Source organism: Artibeus jamaicensis, unplaced genomic scaffold (assembly GCF_021234435.1).
Source record: "Artibeus jamaicensis isolate MK-2021 breed Jamaican fruit bat unplaced genomic scaffold, CSHL_Jam_final contig_391, whole genome shotgun sequence".
Taxonomy (NCBI): domain Eukaryota; kingdom Metazoa; phylum Chordata; class Mammalia; order Chiroptera; family Phyllostomidae; genus Artibeus; species Artibeus jamaicensis.
This window is the reverse complement of record NW_026521814.1, coordinates 28376055-28403866: the sequence shown is the minus strand read 5'-3', so window position 1 is coordinate 28403866 and position 27812 is coordinate 28376055. Positions and strand designations below refer to the sequence as shown.

The following is a 27812-nucleotide window of genomic DNA, read 5'->3' as shown; positions in this document are numbered from 1 at the left end:
CTCTCATAATTACTACCCATGTCTTATTTTCATTCTTTTCTCTTTATTTTTGCTTGGTGAAGGACTGATACAGTGACTGAAGATTCTGAAAGGTTAAGAATATTTCAAACTAGATCTTGTATCTAACATAGCCTTGTTATAAGAGTTATCTGATTAGCCTCAAAGGATACAACTGATTAAATATCTGCAGAGCCTCCCTCGAAGCTCAGGTCCCAACACCAGGCACTTCCTCAGAAGCCGGGCTTTCGGGCTTCCCTGCAGGGTCTGCTGTTCCCTCCCTGTCTCGTGTCACTTCCCAGAAGAATCAAACATAATTGGTACTTCAAATCTTGTGGGAATTTATACTTCACCAAAGATTTCGGTATGGCAGAAATGTAAAGTTCTTAAAACACACCTTAAGGAAAATATTTACATACACATTTAATGATAACTTTATTATGTTATAATAATAAGCCAGTTTTTATTTTTATTTCATTTTTTAAAATTTTAATTTTAAAAGTACAGTTTTCTGTCTTTTACTCCCATCCCAGCCCCCCCCCCCCCCCCCAGTTTTTGTCCGTGTCCTTATACTTATTCCTGTAAACCCTTCCCCTTTCCCCCTGAAATTCCCTCCCCTCTCCCTTCTGGACACTGGCAGCCTGTTCTCTATTTCAGTGTCTTTGGTTATATTTTGCTTGTTAATGCAGTGTTTTAACCTACATGATTTGGACACTGTAGTGGAATAATATTGCTGAAAAGCTATGAAACTGTACCGTGTTGCGAAGTAAAGAGCGGGGTTAAGTAAAGAGCAGGGTTATCTTCACGGTGGACTTTTCAGAAGCGCATGCTTCCCCACCCCCACAGGCCCTCTTTCGGACCGTAGCGATGATGGTGCCCGACTACGCCATGATTGCCGAAATAGTCCTGTACTCCTGCGGGTTTGTCACAGCGCGGCCACTGTCGGTGAAAATTGTGGCTACTTATCGCCTGTGTTCAGAACAGTTGTCATCGCAACACCACTACGACTACGGAATGAGAGCCGTGAAGTCGGTGCTTACTGCTGCGGGGAATCTAAAGGTAGAGAACGCGGCGTTTTCCACTCATACATTTTCTGTTTGTGAATTCCGGGACCATGTGTCTGTATTCACGGAGCTCTAAGTACTAGTTGGTTTCATCAACCAGAAAACATTCCTTTATTGTACTAAAAACTGATTATTTGCACATGTGAAAAAGGAAATTTTATGGCATGTAAAACCTGAGACATGTGATTCTTAGTGATTTGAAGTCTGTCCCATAAATTTAAATACATGAAACTAGGCACAACCAAGGAAGAAAATCCTTTGTTGCTGAGAAATAGTGTGAAAGTTATTATTCTACATGAACATATATAGCTTTAAAGGATGTAATGCACAATTTAATAAGTACATACAAAAATCCCTAAACATTGTCACTTAATATAATTACATAATTGCAGCTAACCATAGACTAGCAGTAACTGCTTTGCAATATAATATTTGCATTTAAAAGTGATATAAATCACAAGCATAGATTAAAAACCCAGGTATTTTAAGACTTGGGTAAATTTTCATTGGTAGTATTTTGTGGAGTTATGAAATATAACTGTATTAGGTCTTAATAAAAGCAAGCAACATAGGCAATAATTAACAGGAAAATGCAAAGTATGACCTTGGAGTTTATAAAATTTTCATATTCATGATTCATAGAAGATAAAGATTTTTAAATATATCTCACATGATTAAGAACAATGGCATGCATTTTTATCTTCTACAATAGTGTTACCAAGAATTCTGATATACAGTGGTGATATTCTATTTCACATTAGCCTAACATATCACTTTTTTTTTTTGCAATAAACAAATGCAACTAGAAGCACCAATTTGTTTTAACCTGGCATGTCATGATTACTTTGTGGTCAGATAATGGGAAAGATAATGCATGTCCTAGTGTATGTCATCACTGACATCTTAACTGTGAATTGGGCTATGAAAGTTAAACAGCAAATGAATCTTGCAAATGGATCCCATCATTCTCAGTGCAAAGCCAGTTTAGAATGTGGAATGTATTGCCTTGAATATTTTGAAGTTTGTTTTTATTATATCAAGAAACAATATACATTTGCTTTAAAATAATAGTATCTCAGGGATTAAGAAGTACAAAGAGGGAGCTACCAAATAGCCAAGGGGAAGCAAAATACAGTATAGAGAATGGAGTAGCCAGAGAACCTACACGTGAGCCATGGACAGGAACAATGGGGATTGCTGAGGGGGTGGGGGATGTTGGGTGGAGGGCAACCTAGGGGAAAAATTGGGACAACTGTAATAGCATAATCAATAAAATATAATTAAAAATAAAAGTAAAAAAACCCAACAGCCTCTCAAATAACAGAATAAACTTTTGATACTTCCTAATTTGTGTGTGCTTAGATTGATGCACAGACAAAATTTTTGTGAGCAGGACTAGCTTTGGCTTTGGGAGGCCTGGAGACTAGAGACCGCTGAACTTGACTGCCAGGCATTACCGACTTCATAAGGCTAAGTCAGTTAAGTAGGAACATGGAATTTATTAGGCAGAAAGATCCTAGGGAAAAAAGGAAGAGGATTCTGGAAAACTAAAGGCAAGGTGATAGGGGACACTTTGGTGTGAGGTAAATGTTGAAGTTGGAATAAATAATTCTGAGTTCAGATTTTTGTGAATTATGTGAACCTCATCATGGGCATGAGCAACAAGATGAGGTCAACCAATAAACGATGGATTTACCACAGGTGTTTTGGAATTTGATATGTTTTCTGAAACACCCTCTTCTTGAGTGACTTAGCACAAACCAGGCGCCTCCAGTCTGGAACGCACTGACACGCGCCCGCACTGCACGCTCAGCCGGCATGCTGCCCCGCCCCCACCCGCCACTGTCTATAACGTGCACCGTGCTCCTCAGCTGGAGAGTTTACCTGTTCCTGGAACTTTCTGAAGCCGTTTGGAATGTTACTGTTATTGTGCCATTTAATTAAATGTCTAGGAAATGGATAATATATAAGCATGAAAAGGAGAGTTTTGTTTTTATGGAAACTAAGTTTGTTGTTTAAGAAAGTTTCAGTAAGATAAAATTCTAAAAAAATGAATTTAAGTTAGTCATGGATAAGTACATGACTGACAAAAACCTTAAAATTGTGTGACATAGATGGTCTAACAAGGTTCTGAAGAGCTTGATCCCCTTGAAAAAGCAAAACCAGAAAACCATAAATCTGGATGGAGCAGATGATGCATTATTAATGCATTTTTGGAAGAAAATGGGTGCCTACACTCAGAGAAAAGGCCTTGGTGTGAAAATGTGGTCAAAATAAGTGAATGTTTATGTTTCAAATGTAAGGGCATCTATTGTATATGATTGTCCACTTTTAATGACTATTTCAACTTGCCCAGCCCACTGCTGGCCTTGAATGCATAGGGCAGTCAAGCTCTTACCAGCACAGAGGCAATGGCTGTGGCCACATGCCATTGAATTCCCACCAGCAGCTGTTACTCAGAGCTTCTGGGAGGAGGTGGTTAGTTAAACCTAGGTTTTCCTGATTGACTAGTAAAGAATTCAGCAAGAATAGAGGTCAGATTCTAAAATGAATAACAACCCAAGTAAGTGAAAATAATTAAAAACAATAATTTTGCACAGGTTTACATGGACTCCGGGGCCTGTGTGCTTGTTTCCTTTGGGCGTGTGTGAAAATGCATGGGTGCAGCTAACAGATGCTGATATCACTATGAGTATATTTTCTTTTAGCTGAAATATCCAAATGAAAACGAAGAGATTTTACTGCTTAGATCTATTATTGATGTCAATCTGCCGAAATTTTTGTCCCACGATTTACCACTCTTTGAGGTAAGAACATTTATTATTCCAATGTATCAGAACTCTTATAATAATGTATTTATCAGATGTCCAAGTTTGCAGCTCTGTAAGAAAAACTTCCACTGCAGACAGCAATACTATGGCACAGCAAAACATAGATCACCCCATGTTCTGTGTGGAGTGTGGCTAGCTAGCTTTGTGGCTTCAGATGATTTTAAACAACTTGGGATTTTAAAATAGTACATTTTTCCTGCAGAATATAACAAGCACACAAAAGTTACAAAACCTTTATGCTTGTTTATAAGTTACACCAGAATGCAGGGTCCGTGGAGGAAAGTAATCAGCATGACACAGCACTGACTCCCGTGCACAGAATAGGTCCTTGGTAAATGTTTGTTGAGTTACTGAGTGAGGTAATAGAAAGATAAATAAGCTTACTTCCTTTAAAAGAGTGCAATAGCTGTTAAGAAATTATTTTTCACAGTTAGCTAAGAACTAAGCTTAGTAATCTTGTTATATTTTAAAGATTAGATTACAAGTAATTGATAAGAAGTATTAGAATGGTGGTTTGAAGTTTTCATATTATAATTTGATTTCATGCTTTTCCTTTACCGCATCTTAGGCAGAAGAAATCAGGGATGGGGCAGGGGCTCCTGGGAAATGCTAGGTGTTGCACGAACTTGTGCTGCCTGGAGGTACAGGTATCAGCCCCCAGTGTGTAAGGACGGGCGTTGTTATGACTGTCATGAGTGGGGAAGAAGTGGTGCTTCCCTGCAGCGAGGTCCCATGGTGTTTGTTGTCTATAGAAGCCCTGCTGCATCATTCAGAAGGGAGCTTCTCTTAGAAATTAGACCTGGCAGTGCAAATATTTTATAGAGCCAAGCTACAAGGAATAGGCACACATTTTCTTCCTAAAGTGTTCCTTCATTTTTTGTGTTTTGGTATTTATTTTGGTACTAGTGCACTGTACATATTTTCCAGGAGTAATCAAAGCTGTGTTTATTTCCATAAAGTGGAGATAGACCTCTCTAGATGTAGTCTCATGCAGTTGTGCGTCCATTCAGTGAACGTTTAGTGAGCAGTATTTCACAAATGGAGTTTAACTGGCATTTCCAGTGAGGACAGTGCCTTGTTGTGGGACTGCCCCTCATCCCACAGTACACTTGGCATCTCTGCCTCTCCCTCCTAGCACTCTAGGCCGCTCCCTTTGTGACATCCAGAAGGACAACTCCACCTATTTCCAGTTCGACCTAGTGGGGTCTTTGTTGAGAACCACTGAATACCGACTATGTTCTGGACATAGCTGTTCCTCTCAAGGTTAACATTTGAACAATTTGAGATTTTTTAAAATTTAGAAAACATTATGCATTTACTGTGGACCAGATACTATTCTAAGAGCTTTACAAATTATGGAATTATAATTCTTTTCAATCATACATTATGTGATTACATTAGTTTCCTAAAGCCACCATAATGAAGCACCGCAAATGTGGTGGCATAAGACAGAACAAATGCATCCTCTCACCATGTAAAATCACGGTGGCGGTTTCCACCGAGGGCTCTAGGGAAGAGCCTCGCCTGCCTCTTCTCAGTTTCTGGTGGCTGCTGGCAGTCATCGACTTTCCTGGGCCTGCCTTGGCCTCGCTCCAGTCCCAGCCTTCCTCATTACAGGGCCTTCTTCCCTGGGTCTCTGTGCCTCAGCCTCTCTCCCATTTCTGTGATGGACACAACAGTCATTGGATTAGGGCCCAGTATGGCCTCTTCTAACTTAACTCACATCTGCAAAGATCCCCTTTCCAAATAAGGTCATCTCCTGAGCTTTTGGGTGAACATGAATTTTTAAGGGACACAAGCTGATTGAAATACTACCCACTATAATCATTAAAATACTTTAGGACTAGTCTCTGTGCATGGTATGAGATATGCACAAATAATAATAAAGTTTATTATTTCGGCAAAGCCAGGTGTTCTGGCCTCACTTACTGAAGACTGTCTTATCTTTTATCTGCGGAATTGCTGCGCTGCCTTTGTTGAAAATGCATTGTCTGAACCTGTGTGGGTTTATTTGTGGACTTCCTGTTCTGTCCCATTGATACATCTGTTCATCTTTATACCAGTATGACAGTCTTTATAATTAGTGTTAAAATCAAATAGTATTAATTTTCCAACTTTATAACTTAAACATACTGTAAAACTAAACTTTCTAGAAGAAAACTGGAGAAATGCCTAGTGACATTGGGTTAGGCAAAAATTTCTTAAATTTGACAGTAAAGCACAAGGCATAAAACAAGAAAAACTGATAAAATAGACTTATCAAAATTTTAAAAAGTTCGTTCTTTGAAAGATCCTGGTAAAAGAATGAAAGACAAGTTACAGACTAAGAAAAAATATTTACAAATTAGTTACAGGATGGAAGAATTGTATGTATAATATTTAAATGGTCAAAAGTTACCATTAAGAAAATAAATCAATTAAAAATAGCAAAAGATTTGAACAGGCACTTTATTGAAGAAGCAATACATAACGCAAATAAACACATGCAGAAATGTTAATAATTGGGAAATGCAAATCGAACTACAATACGATACTGTTATACATCTATTTGTATGGCTCACATCAAAAAGACTGCTCACACCCAATACTGGAACTCTCATACACTCCTGGAAGAATGTAAAATAATGCAATCACTTTGAAAAGCAGGCAGTTTCTTAAAATATTAAACACACCTCCTGTTCCGCTCCTTGGCATTCACCCAAGAGACATGTGAAAGCATTTGCCCGTAAAAAGACTTCTACACAAATGTTCATAGCAGCTTTATTTGTAATAACCCCAAACTGAAAACAATGAAAATGTCAATCAATAGGGGAATGGATTTTAAAATGGTGGCACTTTTAATACAAGGGAATACTTCAGTACAATGAACTGTTGATACATGCTGAGATGTGTGAATTTCCAAATCTTTCTGCCAAGTGAAAGAAGTGAGACAATAAAAAGTATTGCACATTGTATGTAATTTGTCTCTATTAAGTTTCAAACAATGCAAATAAAAATAGTAACAGAAAGTAAATCAGTGGTCCCCTGGGGATGGACATAGGAGGCAGTGAGGAGAAGAGGGAAGGGGGATTACAAGAGGTCACAGGAGACTTTTGGGAATGGTAGACACATGGTTATCTTGTGAACTGAATTCACTTATCAAACTGTGCACTTCAAAGGTATACAATTTATTGTATGTCAGTCATACCTCTATAAAGCTATTAAGATACTGTTGAACTGTGATTTAATGGCTCTATTTCCATTAATATCAAATAAGAGAACAAGAGAAATTGTATCATATTTATGTGTGTGTGTTTGTATATGTGTGTATGTACATGTAAATGTGTATGTGTGCATGTATACATGTTTATGTATAAATAGAGAGTCAGTGTACAGATACGTAAGTCCCCAATCATCTATCCTCAGGGAATCACTTCAGACTTGTTTCCTGGGGTAAAACTGCCCAAACCAGATTACAATGATTTGCTGGCGGCTATCAAAGACAACTGTGACGCCATGAATTTGCAGATGACCAGCTTCTTTTCTGAGAAGATTCTTCAAATATATGAAATGATGATTGTGCGTCATGGTTTTATGATTGTTGGGGAACCGTTTGGAGGAAAAACCAGTGCATATCGTGTCTTAGCTGGAGCGCTGAGCGATATATGTGAGAAGGTAAGTGTCTTATAAATGCATTAATTTGTTTATAATTGGGTTGCACACAATAGAATGTATGGTCATTTAAAAAGATACTTTAATGAAGCAGCTTAAAAACATGTAAAAATGACACAAAGAGAAAACAGAAGTAGAAAAGTTTTATGAAGCAGGTAGGAAGTTCAGCATATAAAGGAAATGCCACCTATTTCCCTCTTGGCCTTTTATTTCTGTTTTTAAGATGTTTGTTTATAAAGGTAACACATGGCCCTTGTAGAAAAAAGTCTGGAAATGTGAAAAATCTTCGTGCTTTTAGGAGAATATTTTTTTATTTCCTGGGTGGTTATAGTTGTAATGCACAGTTCTGTTGCTGGCTGCCTGTGGTCTTGAACTGAAATGTGTGTGTTTTGTGGATGTATTACATACTATATGTGTCTGTACATATAATAAAAATAAGTATTATATTAATAAAAACTTATATACTGCACATTACAGTTTGGTCTACTTTGATATGCTAAAGGAATGAGGCTGTTTTAAATTTTCCAACTCATATTGCATTTTTGTCTATTTGTGTTTGTAATAGTTTTTGCTTCACATATTTCAGTGTTTATGGCCTAGATGGGATTTCTGATCATTACACATTCACTGTATGGTCTCCCCTTCAATAATGTAAAGTTATGTACTCATTCTGTTACTTGCCTTGGGTCCCCAGTATCTAATTCCAATATTGTGACCCATGCTTTCTCCTTGCACACGTGTTTGCCCGTCTGGGCATCTCTGTGGTTTACTTTTTTAGAGAGTAAATTGTCTGATTATTATTTTCTCCAGTTTGATACTCTTCATTTTTTCACGGGGGGATTAAGTTTATTTACATTTTTTATACAAGCTGATAATAGTATTTATTTCTGTCACCTGTTTCCTCTGCTTTTATGCTTTCATGCTACTTCCCTTCTTCTCCTTTCCCTTTGCCTTTCATGCCTTTCTGCATCCTCCCTTCTTTTTCTTGTTTTTTGCTTGTTTGTATTTTTTCTTTTGTGTTGTTTTATGATTACACAGACTAATTGTTTTTGCTCTGAAAAAGGTCACTAGGAGATATAGATGTGGTGTCACTCAAAGATTACAGTGGACGAAGAAATCAATGTGTATTCTAGTCCAACTGCAAAGCCCCAAAGGGCCCACTACCAGCAAATTCTAAGAGTGACATTGTAGTGACCTGAGGGACAGGCCTTCATAGCCACTGCGTTCAAACCATAGATTCACACTAGCCTTGCTGCATTTGGGACAAAATCCTTGCTTTAGTGGTAGAAACTTTATTTTTGGAAAATGACAGAGCTTTCCCATATTTCTGAATTTAGGAAGACACATCATTACTCTTTTCCTGGGCACAGACAAGAAAGCAAAGACTTTGAATTTGTTTTACTACTTAATATTGTTATTCCCACATCGTTTCTTCAGTTTGGTAGTTTGTGTCCCAAGCTCTGGGGGTGGTGGGCAGAAGGCAATGTTGAGAAGAGTTGAACTTGTTCTGTTGCTATCCATAAACATGAAATGATTATGAATAGGTAGGGCACAGAGGATTTTTAGGGCAGTGAAACTACTGTGTGACACTGAAATGGTGGATAGATGACATTATGTGTTTGACAAAAGCCACAGAGTTGTGCAATACAAAGAGTGAACCCTAATGTATACCATGGACCATCAATAGTCATGTCTCAGTGTCAGTTCATCAGTCACATCAATGTACTACACCAGTGCAAGGACTTCACAGTAGGGGAAACTAGGAGAGGGCTGTGGGTAGGAGGGAAGGAGTATGTGATAATGTCTGTACATTCTGTTGCATTTTCTGTAAACCTAAAGCTACTCCTAAAAAATAAAACCTGTTAATTAAAAACAAAACAAAAATAGCCCATGCCACAAGGGTATTAACATCTCAGGTAATAATTCCATAACCAGCTTTCAGGGTTCTGATTGAAATGGACAACTTACTAGTATTAACTTTTTCATGAGAATGGTACATATTTTGCTATATTTAGATCTTTCAGTTTTCTTTCAGAGAATGTTTTGTAGCAGAAGTCAGCCAGTTAGAGCACATGGGCCCAATTCAGTCCAAAGCATAATTTTTTGTAATGGTGCTCACATTCTTTAAGCTTTTTTTTTTTACTGCAAATAAAAGTCTTATATATTTTATTTTTTTACTTTTTGTTTTTTATATTTTATTGATTATGCCATTACAGTTGTTCTGTTTCCCCCCTTCATTCCCCTCCACCCTGCACACCCCCTCCCCTACCATTCCCTCCCTTTAGTTTATGACCATGTGTCTCGAGTTCTTTAGATTCTATATTTCCCATACTATTCTTGCCCTCCCCCCTGTCTATGCTACTTATTTTCTGTACCTTCTTCCCCCTTCTCCCACTCCCCTGTTGCTAACCCTCCATGTGGTCTTAATTTCTATGGTTCTGCTCCTGATCTAGCTGTCCTCTTAGTTTGCTTTCATTTTAGGTGTGGTTGTTAATAACTGTGAGTTTGCTTTTTAAGAGAAAGAATAGAAAGAAAAAGAAAGAAAAGCACAAGAATATGTCACAGATCATTAACCTGCAAAGCTTATAATTATTTACTATCTGACCCTTTACCAAAAAAATTACCAACTCCTGTTTTGTAGTTTTAGATTTATAGATCTTACACATTTGCTGATTAATTTCTAAGAATTTATACTCTGGATTCTCTTCACATTATATAAATCTTTTGCCTTTTTAATTCCTAAGAATTTTATGAGCTTTAATTTTTTAATTAAACAATTTAATTGTATTTTTCTTTTCTTTCCTTTTTAAAATTATATTTTATTATTTATGCTATTACAGTTGCTTCAATTTTCCCTCCTTTGCCCGTTCTCCACTTGGCAACCCCACTCCCTCAGGCAGTCCTCACACTGTGGTCCATGTCCGTGGGTCATGTACATATGTGTTCTTTGGCTACTTTGTTTTCTGTGCTGTACTTTATATCCCCATGACTATTCTGTAATTACCAATTTGTACTTCTTAATCCCTTCACCTTTTTTGCTCATCCCCTGAACCTCCACCTAGCAACCATCAATGTGTTCTTTGTAGATATTTTCATATATTGATTCTGTTTCTGTTCTGCTTGTTTGTTTTGTCTGTTTGCTTGTCTGTCTGTTTGTTTTTTAGATTCAATTGCAAATAGATGTATTTATTGCCATTTTGTTCATAATTCGATATATTTCTTCTTAAAGAAGATTCTTTAATATTTTATATAATTATGGTTTGGTGGTGATGACCTCCTTTAGCTTTTTCTTGTCTGAGAAGCTCTTTATCTGTCCTTTGATCCTAAATGTTAGTTTTGTTGGGTGGAGTAATCTTGGCTATAGGTCCTTGCTTTTCATTACTTTGAATATTTTTTGCCAGTCTTTTCCAGCCTGAAAAATTTCTTTTGAGAAATAAACTGACAGTCTTATGGGAACTCCCTTGGAGGTAACTGTCTGCTTTTCTGTTGCTGCTTTTAAGATTCTCTCTTTGTCTTTAACCTTCAGCATTTTAATCATGATGTATATTGGTGTGGGCCTCTTTGTGTTCATCTTGTTTGAAACTCTCTGTGGTTCCTTGACTTGTATGTCTGTGTCCTTTACTAAGTTAGGGAAGTTTTCTTTCATTATTTTTCAAATAGGTTTCCAATTTCTTGCTCACTGTCTTCTTCTTTGAGCACCTCCCTGATGTGAATGGGGTTCTTTCTTTATACTTGAAGTTGTCCCAGGGGCTTGCTTTACTATTTTCTTTTTTTGGATTTTTTTCTTCTTGCTGTTCTGATTGGTTGTGTTTTGCTTGCTTATATTTCAGATTGCTGATTTGATTGTAGACTTCATCCACTTTAGTGTTGATTCCCTGTAAATTGTTCTTTATTTTAATTAGTATATCCTTCATTTCTGACTGTATATTTTTTGTGAAGTCTTCACTAAGTTCCTTGAGCACCCTTACAACCAGTGTTTTGAAATCTGCATCTGATAGATTCCTACTCTCCATTTTGTTTAGTTTTTTTTTTTTTTGGAGTTTTGATCTATTTTTTCATTTGGGCCATGTTTCTTTGTTTCATTTTGGCTTCCTCCCTGTGTTTGTTTCTGGTATTAGGTAGACCTGCTACATCTCCCAGGCTTCATAGAGTGGCCTTAATGTAGTAGGTGTCCTGTAGGATCCAGTGGCACAACCTCCCCTATTACCCAACCTGGGTACCTGAGGTATGCCCACTGTGTGGGCTGCGTATACCCCTTTATTGTGGTTGAGCCTTCATTGCTGTTGGCACATCTAAGGTCAGCCACCTCCTGTGTTCTGTCTGAGGTCACACAGCATAAGCTACAGAATGATCTGCAGATGACTGCTACTTGTGCTGGGCTTAGAGGTGCTCCGGGGAGGTCAAGTTGTGAACCATGGCTGGCCTCTGCTAGTGCTGGGCTTGGGCAACTTAGCGAGAAGTATGGGGCTTTCTGAAGCAAGATGCCACTTGTTTGAGAGAATTTAGGAAAATCTGAAGCATGGGCCAAGACAAGCCATTTGTATGGAAAAGCTACTGGAAACAGCTTGGGTGGGCCTGAAAGTTGGATGGGGCAGGGCCTCAGCGAATCACCAGTGTTCTGCAAACAGTGTGAGCCAAGCTGATGTAGCCTCAGATATGGCTCTCACCTGCCAGCTCTCAGACTCTGGGAGGAGGGCTCAGAAGAGGAACAGTGGCCTCTGCCAATGCTATGGCTTGGAGAAAACTCTTGCCCTCATGCCAGACAATTCAGTTCCTCCCCATATGTCTTTGATGCCTTTCAATATGTGGCCCCAGTGCTAGAGCTCAGAGGTAGTGAGTTTGAGTAAGTCTGTGTCTGGGCCCTTTAAGAGGAACTGTCAGGGAACCCAGCAGTTTCTGTCTTCCCCAGCTTCAATCCCTGATGGTTTTTACAGCCATAAGTTATGGAGATTTACCTTCTTAGCACTAGAACCCTGGGCTGGGGTCCTGGTGTGGGGCTGGGAGCCTTCGCTCCTGAGATATCCCTCCAAATTTTTATTCACCACATGTGGGTGTGGATCCAGCCCATTTCATGTTTCCACCCCTCCTACCAATCTCAGTGTAGTTTCTTTTTTAATTTGATACTTGTAGGACTTTCATTCAGCTTGATTTCTGACCATTCTGAATGATGGTTGGTCTGTAGTCTAGGTGCAAATTTGATGTGGTTGTGTGAGGAGGTAAACTGTGTTTACCTATGCTGCCATTTTGACCAGAAGTCAGTTGAGCTTTTAAATACTTTTGTAAATGTTATCTGAAAATTTTTATTTTTCAATTGTTTATTGGCCTACACAGTACAATTGGTTTTTACATATTCAGCCTGTATACTAGAGCTTTGGTAAATGCACTCCTTACTTCTGGTAGTAGTTTCTTTGTAGAATCTTTAAGATTATATATATATTTATATTTTCTTTACATAAAGACACTATTCTTCAAAATAGAAATAGATTGATTGACTTATTCTCCCACCCAGGGGTTGATGGAAGAAAACAAGGTCCAGATCACTGTTTTAAACCCCAAGTCTGTCACCATGGGCCAGCTGTACGGGCAGTTCGACCTGGTGTCCCACGAGTGGTCCGATGGGGTCCTGGCGGTCAGCTTCAGAGCATTTGCTTCCTCTGTGGTAAGTACTGACACTTTTCCACGTATGGTTAGAAATCCGTGATATTTCCTTCTGACCAATTTTTGATTTTTTTCAGTTGTTTCAAACAAACACATTTATAGCTCAAGATATTTATTCAAAACACATTACTGGGTCGCCTGGCAGTGTTTGTGTGAAGAACCTCATTAACACCTAGAAAGCTTGCCGGCAAGCAGCTCTGCCCTGGTGAAGGACAGGGAAAAGTGTTTCTGTTTTCTTTGTTCAGGCCGAATGATGCAGGAAGGAGGGCCTCTGAATAACTTGATCCTTTTGCTCTGTCACTGCTGTTCTCCCTTTGCCCTGCTGGCACAGCCACTAGTGGTTAGATACAGTCCAACGTTAGGAGAAGAAACTGCAGACCATTACAAAAAAATGCTTCAGAGTTCCAGCACTGCCCCTCTACTGCGTTAAGAAGACAGTGGGCTTTCTGTGGGAAGCAGAAGGCATACAGGATATGCCAGCTGCTATCTGCCGTGAATGGGAGTGGTACTCACCCACTCCTGGCTTATTCTGCTTATTCTGATGAGTGGCTGTTGCCCACTCTTACAAAAAGAGTTCACAGACCATTTTGGTTATTTGGTTGCCATATGCTTTCAAGCTCTCCATAGACTAGGGGTGTCAAATTCATTTTCACTGGGGGGCCACGTCAGCCTTTCCGTTGCCTTCAAAGGTCAAATGTGATTTTAGGACTGTATACATGTAACTACTCCTTAACTAGGGGCAAGGAGCTTGGTGCTGCCTCCGGGTAAGAACAAGGTGCCGGGCCAGATAAAACAAGGTGGAGGGCCGGATTCGGCCCTTGGTTCTCTTCTTTGCCACCTGTGCACAGAACATGATCATATGGGAGATAGCTTGCTGAGGCTAGTCTTAAAGGAAAGGGGGCCAAAGCTAGAGACATTTATTTTAAAAAATTAATATATTGAATGTTTCCTTTGTTCTGATTACATGCATACTAAATTTGGTGTTCTTTTTTCACTTGAACACCACCTGATCCTGACTCATGAGTCAGTGTAATAATAGAAAAACATCACATCTCAGCTCTGCTCCAGTGGGCTGCAGGGCCGGGGGCAATGAGTAACACGAGGACAGACTCCAGTGGAGCAGAGATCTTGTCCAGTATCAGGGTTCACTAGTCATTCAAGGGTAAAAGTGATCCTGAGGCAGAGGCAGGGCAGGCAGAGATCTGGGACTATTGATGTAATGTCTCAGATCCTCTCACTATAGCAGATGAACTCTGGCCCCGATTAACATATAAAGTCTCTAAATAATGTATGCACTTATATTATTTATACAAAAATAATGCTGAGAGCTCGTCCACTTTATACTCATTTACATAGCTGACATTACACTTTCCAGGAAGCTATGCTGCATGACTGCTGAGTCTCAGGGGGTAAGTAGCTGACCCAGAGTCAGAAAGCTGATGAGCAGTACGGCCAAATCAAAGCGAGGCCTTTCAGATTGCAAAGCCCAATATCTCGCCATTACAAGGGAGTTTTTTTCCCGACAGTGAATATTAGCAGTTATGGGAAGCCAGCGGTATGAGGGAGTTAGTCTCTGAGGTATGGGCCCTTCCTTGCTCCCTGAACTCGGTCAGAGCTGACCTCTGAGTGTGAATGTGTGTGGTGGCCAGAGGCCATGGCAGGCCCACCGTATCGAGATTAATGCAGGCAGCCACAGGGTCAGAGAATGTGTTAAGGTGGATTCAAATTGTTCAAAACTTCAACTCAAATTTACATTTGCTAAAGTTGAACCAAGGCATTGAGTCAGGAAATCCAAATGAAAATCCTGTTCTCCCTGGAAAATATGTTTTTGACTTATAATATGTTCTGAAACATGTTATGTATGAATTCAGAAACACTGGAAAAGATAGAATCTTAAGAAAAGTGCTACATCGTGTTTTGTCCATGACATGTGCAGGGTGAGGGAAAAGCAGATTTCCAGTTGTGCGTACGTAAAACCCAGTTTATCCTTCTGTTGTTATTTATCAGTTGTATCATTTTCCATACAAACAAATGAAAGCCTACTTTTGCCCCACGCTGTATAGGCTTACTTGGTGACTCTATCATTCCTCTTCCCCCCCACGCCTGCTATATATTTATTCTACATATATTGTGTATGTTTCTATTACATATATATTTTATTCACGTATATACTTTATTCAAAAGGTGCCTATGCATTTTCACAGTCAAATTAATTTTGAGAGTTACATTTTAAATTTTGAGCTATTATTGAACTGTTTCCTTATGTTATCATTCATTATTCCACGTTTGCCCTGTATCCACCATATGCATGAACCAGACACCAGACAGGAAGTGGTTAGTGTTTGACGGACCAGTGGACGCAGTGTGGATTGAGAATATGAATACTGTACTGGATGACAACAAAAAGCTGTGTCTCATGAGCGGGGAGATTATTCAAATGTCACCGCAAATGAATCTCATTTTCGAACCAATGGATTTGGAAGTTGCTTCTCCTGCCACTGTAAGTTCTCAGTTTTGACACCTGGTTATAAATCTGGAATGTTATAAATGCTTTTATTGCCAAGTAAGTTCGACTTGGTAGTAAAATGAAAAGTGTGAGTAGAGCCCGCCCTGGCAGCGATCTCCGATTCTCCGGGCGCAGACACATCTGTTGACATGCCGTGACAAATTCGAGTCAGGTTTTCTTTCCTCTTTATCTGTGGCCGTTTGGTAAAGTCAGACATAAGAACATTAGATCATGAAATTATGTAAGTTGAAGCATTTTTTTCCAAGAGCTCATGAGAAAGAGATGTACGCAGTCTTACTGCCTTTCTAGGCCGTGCCTGGGTGGTGAACGGCCGTTGTTGTTCCAGGTGTCCAGGTGCGGCATGATTTACATGGAGCCTCACATGTTAGGCTGGAGACCGCTGATGATGTCTTGGTTAAACCTCCTGCCGGCCGCCCTCAATATCACCCAGAAGGAATTTATAATAAACTTATTTGAAAGAATGGTCCCCGTTTCTGTCGAATTCATTAGAAAGCACACAAAGGTAAGAGGAATGGGAATTTTAAGATTTTAAAAAATAAATGGAAAATCCAAATTATCTAAATGTATCAATGTTAATGTCTGGTTTTATTGTTAACTACTAGATAGTAAAATGATTTCTTAACTGACTTGACTAAAACTTTTTTCTAATTAAAGTAAAAAGATTCTTATTTACATACTTATCCCATCAAAAATATTTTAAGTGAAGCACCTGAGGGTTTGAGAAAATGTATGGTGCTAATCTTTTTTCTCTTACAAAAATCTCAAAGGCCCACCTAACCACATCTGGATGCAAATACTCTAAAATGTTTTCTCTCATTTCTAATGGACTATTTATATCTTAAACAGTTTCTATATGTATAATTTTCTTCATTTTCCAAAGTTCCTAGAATGGATATATATTATTTTTGTAACCGGGGAAAAGGGCCACCTGTAAGACTGGATGGTGGGAAATAAGAGAGGAACACACACTGCTGCCTGGACGTGCTTAGCGAGGGCCCCACTGCCCTCACTCGGGGTGACTGCATCCAGCGGGTTAGAGAGCACGGTCAACAGCCAGAAACCGGATTCTGGGAGGGAAGCAGTCCCTGGCGGAAGGATTGAAAGAGGTCCTAACGTGGCAAATCCATTTTCCTTCCTTTGAATACTTCGGGGGGGTTAGGGTAGGGGGGAGAGAAAACGTAGAACAATGGCAGTGTGAGTGGGAATCTCCCTCACAGAGTTAATGGAATGCCGGGGAGTTTCTTAAGCCCTCCCCAGCTGGAAAGTGTATGGAACGTACACTTAATCTCTTTTTTGGGAGCTGTAGACCAAATGCCCTTTAGGAAGACTTTAGCTCTGGAACAAATATAGGAACACAGGGCTGGTATTTGTCCTGCTGTTTGAAGTATAACAGAAAAGTTTGAAGTAGGAGTTTAACTCTACAGATCTGGGGTTTAAACCAGATCCGTTACTGGTGGTTACCTGAAAGGAAAATCCAGAGGAAAAAGGAGAAGAGAGCGAAGGATAGAATCCCGAGTGCACCAGCAAACTCAGGAGGAAAGAGGCAGGAGCCGGTAGCATTGTAAGAAGCAAGTAGTCAGTGTTATGAGAAACTCCTAACAGGTCGAGGCAGCCGGAGAGTGGCACAGGTCCCTTGGACTCGGCAACTGAGAACATGGAAGAAGAATGCTGGCTGCGCACTGTCAGGGAGAGGCCAGGGCACTTCAGGGCGGCGGGCACCACAGCAAGTGCAGGCTGCTCTTTCGAGAAGCTTGGCTATAAAAAATAAACCAAAATATGCTGTGTATTTGAAGTCATCACACTTCAAAACAATTAAACATTTATTTACTGAGGTCATAATAAAATAAGCTACAGGATTTTTCTTCTGACATTTTCAGAGGATGTAGATATTCCAACTAAATAAATTTCCATACAACTGAAACTTATCCTTTTAATAGCAAAACAGAAAAAGACCCACTTTTGATGCAAACTTTCTACAATACACTATGCATTTTTGTCCTCTCTCGAAGAAATTAGGAATGTCTGTTATTAACTACTGAGTTATAAGTATCTGTCTTCTTTTGGGAACATGTAACTATTTGTATTTTTTGTTAAGCTTATCGGGGCGACATGGGTTAATCGGCTCATATAGGTTTCAAGTGTACATTTCTATTATATGTGATCTGTGTATTGCATACTGGCGTCAGTAACACTTAGTCCCACCCTGGTCTGCAACTCAATTGTCATTTCTGCCTCCTCCTACTGAGCCTGTGGCTGAATATGAAGTCCACTTCAGAGAGAGTTCATTCTTACCTGTGACCATGAAGCAATATGACTCCAGAGGCTGGAGGAGAGCACGGAGGGCAGGAGACAGATGTTAGTTTAGAACTTGCTGTACACTGCGTGGTTCTAAGAGCTGGACATGTTTCCTTTATTATATAAGTTTTCACAGTGAGGCCTAAAGAAGTAAAGTGAGCAACACTTACAGCACCTCAGCAATATTTTGTGCTCTTAAAGACTTGAAAATATGTTCCACAGGGATGAATTTACTATGAGTATTGCTGCAGGTTATAAAGATGTTTTAAAATGGGTTTTATTTATGAAGCATTTTAGATACACAAATTAAGTGCTTTATTTAAAAGAACTTTAGTGTTTTATGTTTAAAATTGGACTCTCTCTCTCTTTAATTAACCGAGCACATAAAAGTCAGTTTCTAAATTGGAGATTCAGTGCAAGAGTGAAGAACAGACAGTGCCTGGTGCGACTTCCACAGCTGCCACACCTCGCACTAGGGGACAAAACTGTGCCTCAGTTTCCCCTCCTATAAATTAGAATTGTAATGATGGTACCTTTTCATAGATACCATAGCTGTCAGAATGAAATGAGACCAATAAATAGTAGTTGAGGCTATTTTAATTAGTGCCCAGTTTAAATTAATTTGTTTTATAGACTTTTCCACTGATTTTTTAGGAATTATCTCCTACTTCAGATACAAGTTTAGTCCGATCCTTAATGAATCTAATAGACTGTTTTATGGATGAGTTTGCTGATGAAGTCAAAGTAAGAGAGAGAAATGATCGAGAAACGTATTCTTTGCTTGAGGTAAGGTTTGTTGTCTGTGAATTATGCAATAGAAAAAACATCTGTTACTTTCCCCAATGCTTCCTAAGTAATGAAACTCACTTTCTCCCTGGAGTCAGGGGCTGGACAATGGGTAGTGGCTGAACAGTGAGGAAAAAAGCAGGCCCAAAGTACCAGGTGCTGACAGGGAAAAGCCTAGATTGGCAGTCTGTCGCATCATGAGGTTTGGGTGAAGCCCAGTGACCTTGAATCTGCTGCTGGAATCTTGGGTCATTTGATCAGCCTCAGAAATGATCAATTTTCAAAATGTCAATCACCATTTGACAGTGGGGTTGACCTTTCTGTCAGCTGCAAAATGTAACAATGCATTGTTTTCTTCCTTGATTTTCTTCTCTTTTCATGTGATGCAAATATTTAAAATGTATGTATGTTCATATGTGCATATACATATATATTTGGATTGTGCGTATACATATATATTAGGAAACCAAGAAAATATATAATCTATACACATATTTGTAAAACAGAAATGATTATTTAATAAAATTATATATCGCTATTAGAACGCTTCTAATGTAGTCAGTGTGTTAATCTTATTGCTTATACTTTATGTAATAAATTAATTTCAATTTAGTTTCATGTAGTTTCCAGAAACAGTCTGGGAGTAACCTAGGAGGAGGAGAACAGTGTCAGAGTCCACAACCTGTGTGAGCACAGTTAAGACTGAGTTAGCATTGGCACTAAAAGGGGGATCTGGTTTTTAAAACAAGCAAACAGGGACCAGAGGGGAGAGAGGAGAGAATTTCAGGGGAAAGGGGGAAGGATTCACAGGAACAAGTATAAAGGACACATGAACAAAAACTAAGGCGGAGGGGCATGGGAGGGAGGTGGGGAGTCCTGGGGGGGGTGGGCTGGGATGGGAGTAAAAGGCAGAAAACTGTACTTGAACAGTAATTAAATAAGAAAATAAACATAAAAAATTTTCCACTTAAAAAAAATAAAATAAAACAAGCAAACAGGCGGCTGGTCTCATCACCCACCCCGCTGCCAGGTGAGGAGAGAGCTTGCGCTGCTGTAGTTCTGATTTCCTAGCCCATGTTCTGCCTGTCACTGCCCCCGGCAAATGAAAGACACGAGTTTGCTCTACTTTTAAAGAACACTATATCAAAATGTAAATTTAAAAGACATGTATGTTGTGGGTGGATTATTGTTATTAAAATAGTCTATTGTACTTATAAAACATTATCTCAATGTTCTTTTTAATATCAAGGTCCTACCATGTGCTTAAAATATCATGTGATTTTTCAGACTAATCATTCCCTTTCACTCTGGCTTGAAATTATATTTTGCATTGTATTTATCTTCTCTGATAGTAAGATTTTTATAAAACATGCAATTTGATTTAAAAACTAATTATAAAATCTTGAGATAACCTACTATTACCTATCAGTTTATTAATTTCCTTTCACAAATATTAATCTAGCTAATCTGATATAAGCTTCAAGAATAGATTAAAGTTATTCTTTAATGCACTCTATCTTTTCATTTCTCCATTACAGGGCATTTTTCTCTTTTCATTGATATGGTCTGTCGGTGCTACTTGTAAAGATGAAGATCGGTTGAAATTTAATAATATTCTTCGAGAACTAATGGGAGGTTCAATTTCAGAAGTAACTCAAAATAAGTTTAAATTACTGAGTAGTACTGAGCCAACATCTTCAAAAGCACTAACTGTCCCATTTCCTGAAAAAGGAACAATTTATGATTATCAATTTGTCACTGAGGTAAGAGTTCTGAAACAAGATTTGCAACTACCGACCTGGCAGAGTGCCCCTCCAAGACACACGACACATAGTGGCTCTGTGGTCACTTTGCCTCCCCTGTTTACCTTAAGAGACAGCATAGATTAAGGAAGGTGTCCTGGCTTTTGAAGTCAGACCTACCTGGGTTTGAGTTCCAGTAAAACCACTTTCTTTCTGTATAGCTTTGGACTAGTTGTTTAATCTCCCGGTACCTTGTTTTTCTCATTGATAAAATGAAATCAATTATAATACCTCATAGACTGATTATACTCCACAAATAAAACTACATATTATGATGTCTGCTCCAGCACGAAGTGCATACTGGTCAAGGACACTTCTCGGCAGTTGTTGGTGTATGTTAGCATATCATAGGTGCTGAGAAGTTCTGCAGGAACAAATGCAGGTGGCGTGGTAGTTCTCATTCAGCACTTTCCAGACGGATTGGACAATAAATCCTGGGGGGGTGTTTGTTTACTTGTTTTTGTGAAACTGCTCCCATAAATACTGTATCGCAGACAAATTTAGAAATGTGTATTATTTAAGTATATACAGATCTAAGTGAAATTGGTAACATGCTATATCCCCAATGGATAGTTTTATATCCTTATTTTTCCCTTAATAAAGAGAACAACTTTTTCTCTCACTAAAGTTTCCTGAATTTATTTCTATAAAGCCTCCCTCTGTCTATCACTTGGATGGACCATGATCTATTCAAACAGTTTTGTACTCTTGGACTTCGAACTGTTTTTATTGATTTTTAGTTTTTCTGCTTTGTTGAATATTGTACATGTCATTGTATCCATATCTGATTATTTCTTTAAGTTACCTTAAAGAAAGAATTACTGTAGGGAAAGTTCCTAGGGAAAGAATTACTGTATTAATTTGTAAATCTTTGTAACTCGGAATATATTGCCAAGCTCACCTCAGAAGAGATTCTTCATCCTGCCAGCCAAAAGATATTATTTCTTTATCTTTATTTCAAATTACTAATAATATCCTGCATTTCAAAATATGGAAAAGAAATTATTTACTCATCAGCTCTAGAAAGTTCTAGAAATTTCTTTGCAATACAGTTTTCAGACTGATGTGAATTCAGTCTCCTCAAACAGATCTCTACTATATGCAGGGCACCAGGCCAAGGGACACAAAAGTGAATAAAGCACCGCAGTGCTGCCCTCAGTGAGTTCCTGACCTCTACAGAAGAGTGTCACGTTATACTCTACGCCAAAAGAAGGCTGTGTGTCCAGGCCTGGGGACCCATCACTGAGGCTGGGTTGTGGGACGCGTGAAGATGTGGAGAATGGATGGGCCTGAGTGCTGCTGTGTTCTGATTGACAAGAAGCTTGGGTTTGACTCTGTAAGAAGGGAGAGGGATGTGCTGTTTTTCAAAGGAGAGAATTAACATATTTTTCAAACTTTTGTTATAAACACTGTTGTAGCAAATTATAATTTAGTTCACAACATGGATGGAGCCAAGGAGGGGGGTAGGATTGAGGGTGGGAGGTGGGTGTGGGTAGGGAGGGAGGAAGTGGTGGTGGGAAAATGGAGACAACTGTATTTGAACAACAATAGAAAAAAAGAAAAAAATTAGTTCACAAGCTAATTGGATGCAAAAGATACAGTATAATGTTGATTCATAATAATATCAAGAAATCTTATATGTTCTAGATACCTGTTGCACAACAATGTGAATATAATTAACACCACTGCAGTATACATTTAAAGTGGTTGAAAGTTAATTTTAGTTTTTTTAACCACCATCTTTTAAAAACCTCGTTGTCCACTTGAAATCCATATAATTTTGTTAACCAGTGTCACTTCATTTTTAAAAAATATATTTTATTGATTATGCTATTACAGTTGCTCCAAGTTTTCCCCATTCGCACCCATCCACCTGGTACTCCCCTTCCCTCCAGGAATCCTCCCACCTCAGTTCATGTCCCTGGATCCTGCATTTAAAGTCTTTGGCTTTTCCATTTCCTATACTATTCTTGATATCCCCCTGTCTATTTTGTACCTACTAATTATGCTTCTTAATCCCTGCACCTTTTTCTGCATTTTCCCCCTTTCCCCTCCCAGTTGATAACCCTCCAAGTGATCTCCATACTTATGATTCTGTTCCTGTTTTGGTGGTTTGCTTTTTTTAGATCAGTTGTTGGTAGTTGTGACTTTTTTGCCCTTTTAATGTTCATAGTTTTGATATTCTTCCTCTTAAACAAGTTCCTTTAACATTTCATGTAATAATGGCTTGATGATGACGAACTCCTTTAGTTTTACCTTGTCAGGGAAGTACTTTGCCCTTCCATTCTAAATGATAGCTTTACTGGATAGAGTAATGTAGGTTGTAGGTCCTTGCTTTTCATCACTTTGAATACTTCTTGCCAGCCCCTTCTTACCTGCAGAGTTTCTTTTGAGAAATCAGCTGACAGTCTTATGGGCATTCCTTTGTAGGTAACTCTGCTTTTCTCTTGCTGCTTTTAAGATTCTCTCTTTATCTTTAAGCTTTCTCATTTTAATTATGATTGTCTTGGTGTGGTCCTCTTTGGGTCCAACTTGTGTGGGACTCTCTGTGCTTCCTGAACTTATATGTCTGTTTCCTTATTTAGGGAAGTTCTCTTTCATTATTTTTTCAAATAAGTTTTCAATGTCTTGCTCTTCCTCTTCTCCTTCTGGCATCCCTATCATTTGGATGTTGGTACTTTTAAAGTTGTCCCAGAAGTTTCTAAGCCTATCCTTGTTTTTTTTTTTTAATTATTTTTTCTCTCTGCTGTTCTGATTGAATGCTTTTTCCTTCCTTGTGTTCCAGATTGTTGATTTGATTCTTGGCTTCATCCTCTCCACTGTTGGTTCCCTATAGATTTTTTATTTCACTTAGTGTAAACTTCATTTCTTCCCTTATATTTTTGTCCTACTCAGTGACTTCTTTGAGCATCATGATCACCAATGTTTTGAACTCTGCATCTGATAGGTTGGTTATCCTTGTCCTGTTCATTTTTCTGGGGTTTTGTTCTGTTTTTCCATTTGGGCCATATTTCTTTGTCTCCTCAATTTGATGGCCTCCCTATGTTTGTTTCTGTGCATTAGGTAGAGCTGCTTTGACTCCCTGTTTTTGAAAAAGCATTTGTAAATTGTGTGGATGACGCCTTAGGTAATCCCCAGGGCAGTGTAACCCACTTCACTGCTTTGTGGCTTTGTGTTGGGGGGGGAGGGATCAGAGAGGGTAAAGTGCCACTGCCTGACTTCCAGAGGTTTGCCCGGCACTGGCTCTGTTTCCAGTCACTTCACCCACTTCTGGTATGGGACTGGTGCCCTTCCAGCTATTGCCCTGGTGCTGAATCCTAGAGTGGGTGGGCTTATATATAATCTAAGTCCATGTGGGGCTTTTAAGCAGTCTCCTGAAACCTGACAGTTTCTTATACTGCTCCAACCCCCACTGGTTTTCACAGTAAGAAATTATGGGGATCTGTCTTTTTATGGCTAGAAACCTGGGCTGTACAGCTTGGCCAGGGGCTGGGACCACTTGCTTCCAAGGAATCCCTCCTGATTTTTATCCACTATATATGAGTGGGGGACCACCCATTCCACTGCCACCACCAATGCCACTTCTCCATGCCACACCGTGTCTCTGTGCCTCTCTGTGCATCTCCATGACTCCACCCCTCTTACCCATCTGGATGAATGTGGCTTCTTTAAATCCTTGGTTGTTGGACTTCCATGCAGTTCTATTTTCTGACAGTTCTCGTTATTTATTTTGAAGTATAGTTGTAATTTTGTCTGTGGTTACATGAGGAGGCAAAGTATACCTACTTATGCTGCCATCTTGACTGGAAGTCTCAATTTTTTTTTAATTATCTTGTCTGAAATGATAAGCTAATATTATAAATACCATTATAATGAAAAAAGGCAATATGGAACTGATGTTCTAGGTCAAAATTTTTTATATTGGTTAATATTTATTGAATAAATTTTTTGCTCTTTAATACATTGATTAGTCCATTAAAGAATTTAACATTTCATTGAATCAATCTTTGAATTGTTCAGTGATCTTTGGGTTGCCATAATCAGTAGTTTCAGGGCATCATAAATATCACAGCATTGCAATTTTATTTTTATTCATGTAAAAGCCTAGTTTTTTTTTATTATTTTCACATAAAATTTAGGCTGAAAAAATCAGGGTGAAGACTTTTTAAAAATAAAAACCAGTCTATAAATAGTAGGGTTTCTTGGTGTTGATCTTTCATCTTTTCTATAATGGAACAGGAGTACAGAGGTCTTAAAGTATTTTATTTAAAAATTATTTCATAACATAATATTCCATACTTGGCTGTTTATTACAAACAGGGCATAGGAAGATGGGAACCATGGCTAAAAAAATTGGCAGATGCTCCTCCAATACCTAAGGATATGCTGTTTAATGAAATCATCGTACCAACTCTGGACACAGTTCGATATTCAACATTAATGGAATTGTTAACCACCCATCAAAAGCCTTCAATATTTGTAGGACCAACAGGAACTGGAAAGAGCGTTTATATTATTGTAAGTGTTGTGAAATTAGCATAGTAAAATGTGCATAGTATTCCTAAGAATGTCATTTTTAAAACCACCTGAAAGAGTAGACTTAATGTTTTTAAGTATTCAAATATTTTGATGTTGGAGCCACAGAGAATTTTTATGTAATTGCCTACTTATTTTAGAAAATTTGTTAAAGATATGATGCCACTTTATATTACAAAATTACTGCCTTTTTTAGGTATTTTAATAAAATAGCTTGTCCAGGGTGAAGAATTTCGTATCCCTTGAAAAAATGTTTTAGTTAATTACACCTGATATTTATTTTTCTCAATTATTTAGTATCTGAATGGTTACTATATAGTAATACATAATCTAGTAATTTTTACAATAAAGTTTTTAGTAATTTTTTATTAATGTGTTAACATAGTCATTTTTTAAATTTCTGGAATCATATCCCTTGTATGTTGGTTAAGAAAATGCTAGCTGCCATACACATAAAACCCCAAATCCTAATAACTTTACATAGCCTATGTTCCCTTGAATTTAGGGGGTCATATTGATCAAAGACCAGTTCTTATCTCTAGTTTCGGGTTTCTGAAAACAGAAAGCTGGCTGGAATTAACAGTAAATAGCACCCCCAGCCTGTTGCATAGCAAATAAGTATAAGTTTCCCCAGGGTCCATTGGACAATAAGGAAGATAGTGGACTTGGGTTTTCCTGGGACTAAATTCTAAATGACTACAGCAGTGAGGGAACCCCATTTGTTTCCTGTGTCAGAGAACTGTGCAGTGTGGGTGTCCCTTTGGAGTGTCTGAAGAACCTGCACGTCTGCTCCTGTCAGACTGCGGGCATGTGGAGGTTTGCCATGACAGTGTTCAAGAAAGCATTAGCCGAGAGAGAACCCCAGTGAAGCCTTTGAAGTAGGACCTTCGCCCTGTCTTCTGCCCAACCGAGGGACAGGAAGAAGATGGAGCAGGGCAAGGCGAGTGCCAGAGCCATGAGTGGTCACTCCCCTTTGCAGGTTCCCAGTCAATTCACATTCCCCCGATTTATGACTGTCTCTGGCTCTCATTCTTTATGTCAATTTAATCAGTTAATCCTTTTGCAATACATTTGGGTAGATAGTTAAATAATTGTCCTGGCATCACTTTATTAAATAATCTTTTTCACAACGGATTGAAGTGACAAAGAGAGACAAACCATTGACATGGTAACTGTTATTTCTATTGATTCAGCTCCTTTTACATGATTGAGACACTCCCAGGTTAAATTTGTTGGTCAACAATGATGTTTGGTATTTATTTTTAAGTGTGAAAATATAAATGCAGCTATGGTTCATTTTATTATTTCCTATTATATAGAATTTCCTTTTAAATCAACTCAATAAAGAAATCTACAAGCCTCTGCTGATTAACTTCTCAGCACAAACTACAGCAGCTCAAACTCAGAATATTATCATGTCAAAATTGGACAAGAGACGAAAGGGAGTTTTTGGTCCTCCTTTGGGCAAGAGAATGGTAATTATTCTGTTTCTATACGTATGGTACGGCATGGGGCCTATTCATGCACACTGCTACACTAGAACAAGGGAACCATTTATACTGGGCTTGATGTCTTTTTGAACAGATTTTTTTTATCACAAATTTTGATAAAGAAGTTTCCTTAAAAGTGGGTTCATATTTGTATGTGCATTAGACAACTTGACATTAAAAACAAGCAGTTGCCCTTTAAATGAAGAGTGGAATGTTCATCGGGGAAATTATCTATCTTCCCAATTCTCTCATTAACATTTTCACTTAGCAGAGTCTGCTGCTTGCTTTGCTAGACCTGTAAATATACCCAAGTTGTCTGTTGACTTATCTGAGAACACCCTTCTCAACTTCACTATTGTCACCCAGAGGTTGTACTCATTTTAAAATCATATCTATCTCATTTATTTTAATGTATTGGAGTTGTAAAAGGAAGAAAGAGAAGGCATATTGAGAAACAAATTGTATGGGAAGATTAATAAGTTTTGAACTTTTAACCATCACTTCCCATAGAGGTGCTCTACAGGATGGTGATCCAGTTCTTTGCCTCAACACTGTTTACACAATAGGGCACTATATGAAGATGTTAATATTTTCTAATACCTCTTGTCATTCTCAGGTTGTCTTTGTAGATGATGTCAATATGCCTGCTCGGGAGGTATATGGGGCTCAACCTCCCATCGAGTTACTGAGACAGTGGTTAGATCACTGGAATTGGTATGACCTAAAAGATTGTTCAGTGATTAAACTAGTGGACGTTCAAATCATATGTGCTATGGGACCTCCAGGTACATTTTCTAAGTTTGTGATTATTAAGATTGAAAATCACTCTGGCTGTATCTAAAGAGATAGCTGGAGAAAGAGAAACCCAATTGGATGATTTCAGTTATAGTGTTTTCCCTATGTATTTTCTATGTGTACAAATTGCGGCGTAAGTGTGTGTACCACAATGCTCAGCACTGCAAAGTGGGTGGCCTTGGTTGCGGCCATTCTTGCACCAACTCTTCCAAATCCTTTTTCTCCCACTTTATGGGACTTTGCTTCCTATGTCCCTATATTCTGAGGTCCTAGATCCCCACCAGCAGCTCATTTCCATTTCATTCCTTAAAGTTTCAACTGCATGAAACCTTCTCGCTTCAGAGACAGTCATCCTCTGCCCCAGTTGAGTCCCACTCCAG

General features: G+C 38.6%; 1 protein-coding gene across 1 annotated transcript in view; it reads left to right on the top strand.

Moving 5' to 3' along the window:
- DNAH7 (dynein axonemal heavy chain 7) overlaps positions 1–27812 on the top strand; it is a 221069-nt gene that overhangs the window by 95417 nt on the left and 97840 nt on the right. Inside the window, exons 28-38 of the mRNA XM_053665233.1 lie at positions 844–1056; positions 3770–3868; positions 7298–7546; positions 13053–13202; positions 15519–15701; positions 16054–16230; positions 18678–18809; positions 20348–20572; positions 24932–25129; positions 26467–26622; positions 27254–27422. Of these exons, the coding sequence (XP_053521208.1) occupies positions 844–1056; positions 3770–3868; positions 7298–7546; positions 13053–13202; positions 15519–15701; positions 16054–16230; positions 18678–18809; positions 20348–20572; positions 24932–25129; positions 26467–26622; positions 27254–27422 (1951 nt within the window). The remainder of the gene's footprint in view (positions 1–843; positions 1057–3769; positions 3869–7297; positions 7547–13052; positions 13203–15518; positions 15702–16053; positions 16231–18677; positions 18810–20347; positions 20573–24931; positions 25130–26466; positions 26623–27253; positions 27423–27812) is intronic.